The 1,754-nt window shown below is 37.3% G+C and overlaps 1 protein-coding gene across 2 annotated transcripts in view; it reads left to right on the top strand.

Moving 5' to 3' along the window:
* LOC113472877 overlaps positions 1–1,529 on the top strand; it is a 9,046-nt gene extending 7,517 nt beyond the window's left edge. The window contains exon 2 of one of the 2 annotated variants that reach the window (XM_026832660.1): positions 12–1,529. In XM_026832660.1, the coding sequence (XP_026688461.1) occupies positions 12–1,456 (1,445 nt within the window). In that variant the 3' untranslated portion in view covers positions 1,457–1,529. The remainder of the gene's footprint in view (positions 1–11) is intronic. The other variant, XM_026832659.1, reaches the window with a different exon arrangement.
* The last annotated feature ends 225 nt before the right edge of the window (positions 1,530–1,754 follow it).

The following is a 1,754-nucleotide window of genomic DNA, read 5'->3' as shown; positions in this document are numbered from 1 at the left end:
TGCATTCAGACCAAGTGAAGTAAATGCAGAACAGTCGGATTTAATAAAAGATAAAGTCGATATTAAATTGGTCGATAAAGATCAGCTCATCAGAAAGAAATCCGAATCACATTCTGGAGGTCAAAAGAAATCTAAGAACTATTCATATCATGAATTTGAAATGAAATCAACCAGTCTGGAGAAGAAATCTAAGCAGAGGAAAGTAGAGCTACACAAACAAAACACATTTCCAAGCCTACCCGAAAATCAAACATATGATGATAGTTGCAAACCGGTGAACTTTTTCGTTTATAACAGTTCGCTGGCGAAAATCAATGGTCTTCCTTCCAACTTGATCAAACAGGAGCCATGGAGTACACAACTTATCAAAGAAGAAAAGCTAGGCGATCATAACGGCTTGCTGGAAAAGTTACCAATGAATTTATCCATGAAAATGGAACAGGTTGAACTCAGGGATGAAACCATCGGACCAAACCCTGGAGACATTCCAAAGAACCCAGGATCTCTCACAAACAATGAAATGAAAACCTCAAGGATACACAGCGAGAAACATATCCCTAGTACAAAACCAACAGAATCTAGTGACGCTCTACCCAAACCCTCTGACAAGTCCTGCAAAGATGATCTCAATGGATCGGAAAATGATCTGATCCGTGAAGACCCCGTGTGCATTTACTGCTACAAGAAACTACCCAAAGATATCTCCAACATCATTGAACACTGTCGCCTCTGTGTTTACATGCTGAGACCCATCAATATCAAATACATGTGCTACATGTGTTTGTACAACACGCATTGCAGAACAGGGATCAAGCGGCATATTATGAGACATTTGAACATTAGACCATACACTTGCAGCATTTGCCCATTCAGTGGAATCGTGAGCAGAAGTTTGAAGTTACATATGAAGACGCATAGCATGGAACAACTCATGAATTTGTCGGAAAATGAGAAGAAAACTGCCGAGTCCGGTGAATTTAGCGATGATTTTGATAATGACCAAACCACACGGTCCAGCACAGGTGAGCCCAATGCTGTACAAAACAAAACCAACGAAACTATGCGACACAAAGTTAATGTTGTGGAAGCGCCAGTTAGTTTCGTGAGTGAACGCTTAGAGCCGGTACTGTGTGTTAACAATGATGCTGAATTTGAAAACGTCCATAATGATTCAAACAACAATGTCAATAACAATACCTCTCTCCTCTATGATAAGATAGAAACCTCTGGCAAGGTAGATGCCATGGATTTAACAAACACGGGTCACAATAATAGTTTCGACAGCGAAATTTCAAACAAGAAAGCAAAGAGTAGTTCTAGTTCTTCATATGGAAACAAAATGTTCAAAACATTTGAGGAATTGTCTTTGAAAGGGAAAAGTTTCACTGATTGCTTTATGTTCGTAGAACAGGTAGAAAGTAGAGCGATTGATTATTGCATGAAGAAATCAACTTGAAATCTTGAATTTCAAACCATGTGCATTAAAAACGACTTCAAAAACTTTACCTACATATTAGGAATAACTGCCGTACCTTGAATGTTGAATTATTTAAAACTACGGGAGACTTGTGAAAAGTTTGTTTGTCAGAATTTATATTTTTAGTCTTCATCATCTTAATGTAAAAGAATTTTCAAAGTTCTTTTTTTTTATGGGATACCGGAATCGATTTATCGATTTTTTTTTCCTGATTTTAGCAAGTTGTGATATTGTACCTTTATTTAAATTTCTTTACACTTGAGAGTGGAAAACATTT

This window comes from Diaphorina citri, unplaced genomic scaffold, assembly GCF_000475195.1.
Source record: "Diaphorina citri unplaced genomic scaffold, Diaci psyllid genome assembly version 1.1 scaffold9660, whole genome shotgun sequence".
NCBI classification, from domain to species: domain Eukaryota; kingdom Metazoa; phylum Arthropoda; class Insecta; order Hemiptera; family Psyllidae; genus Diaphorina; species Diaphorina citri.
The sequence above is the reverse complement of the archived record's forward strand: the minus strand, read 5'-3'. Positions and strand labels throughout refer to the sequence as shown.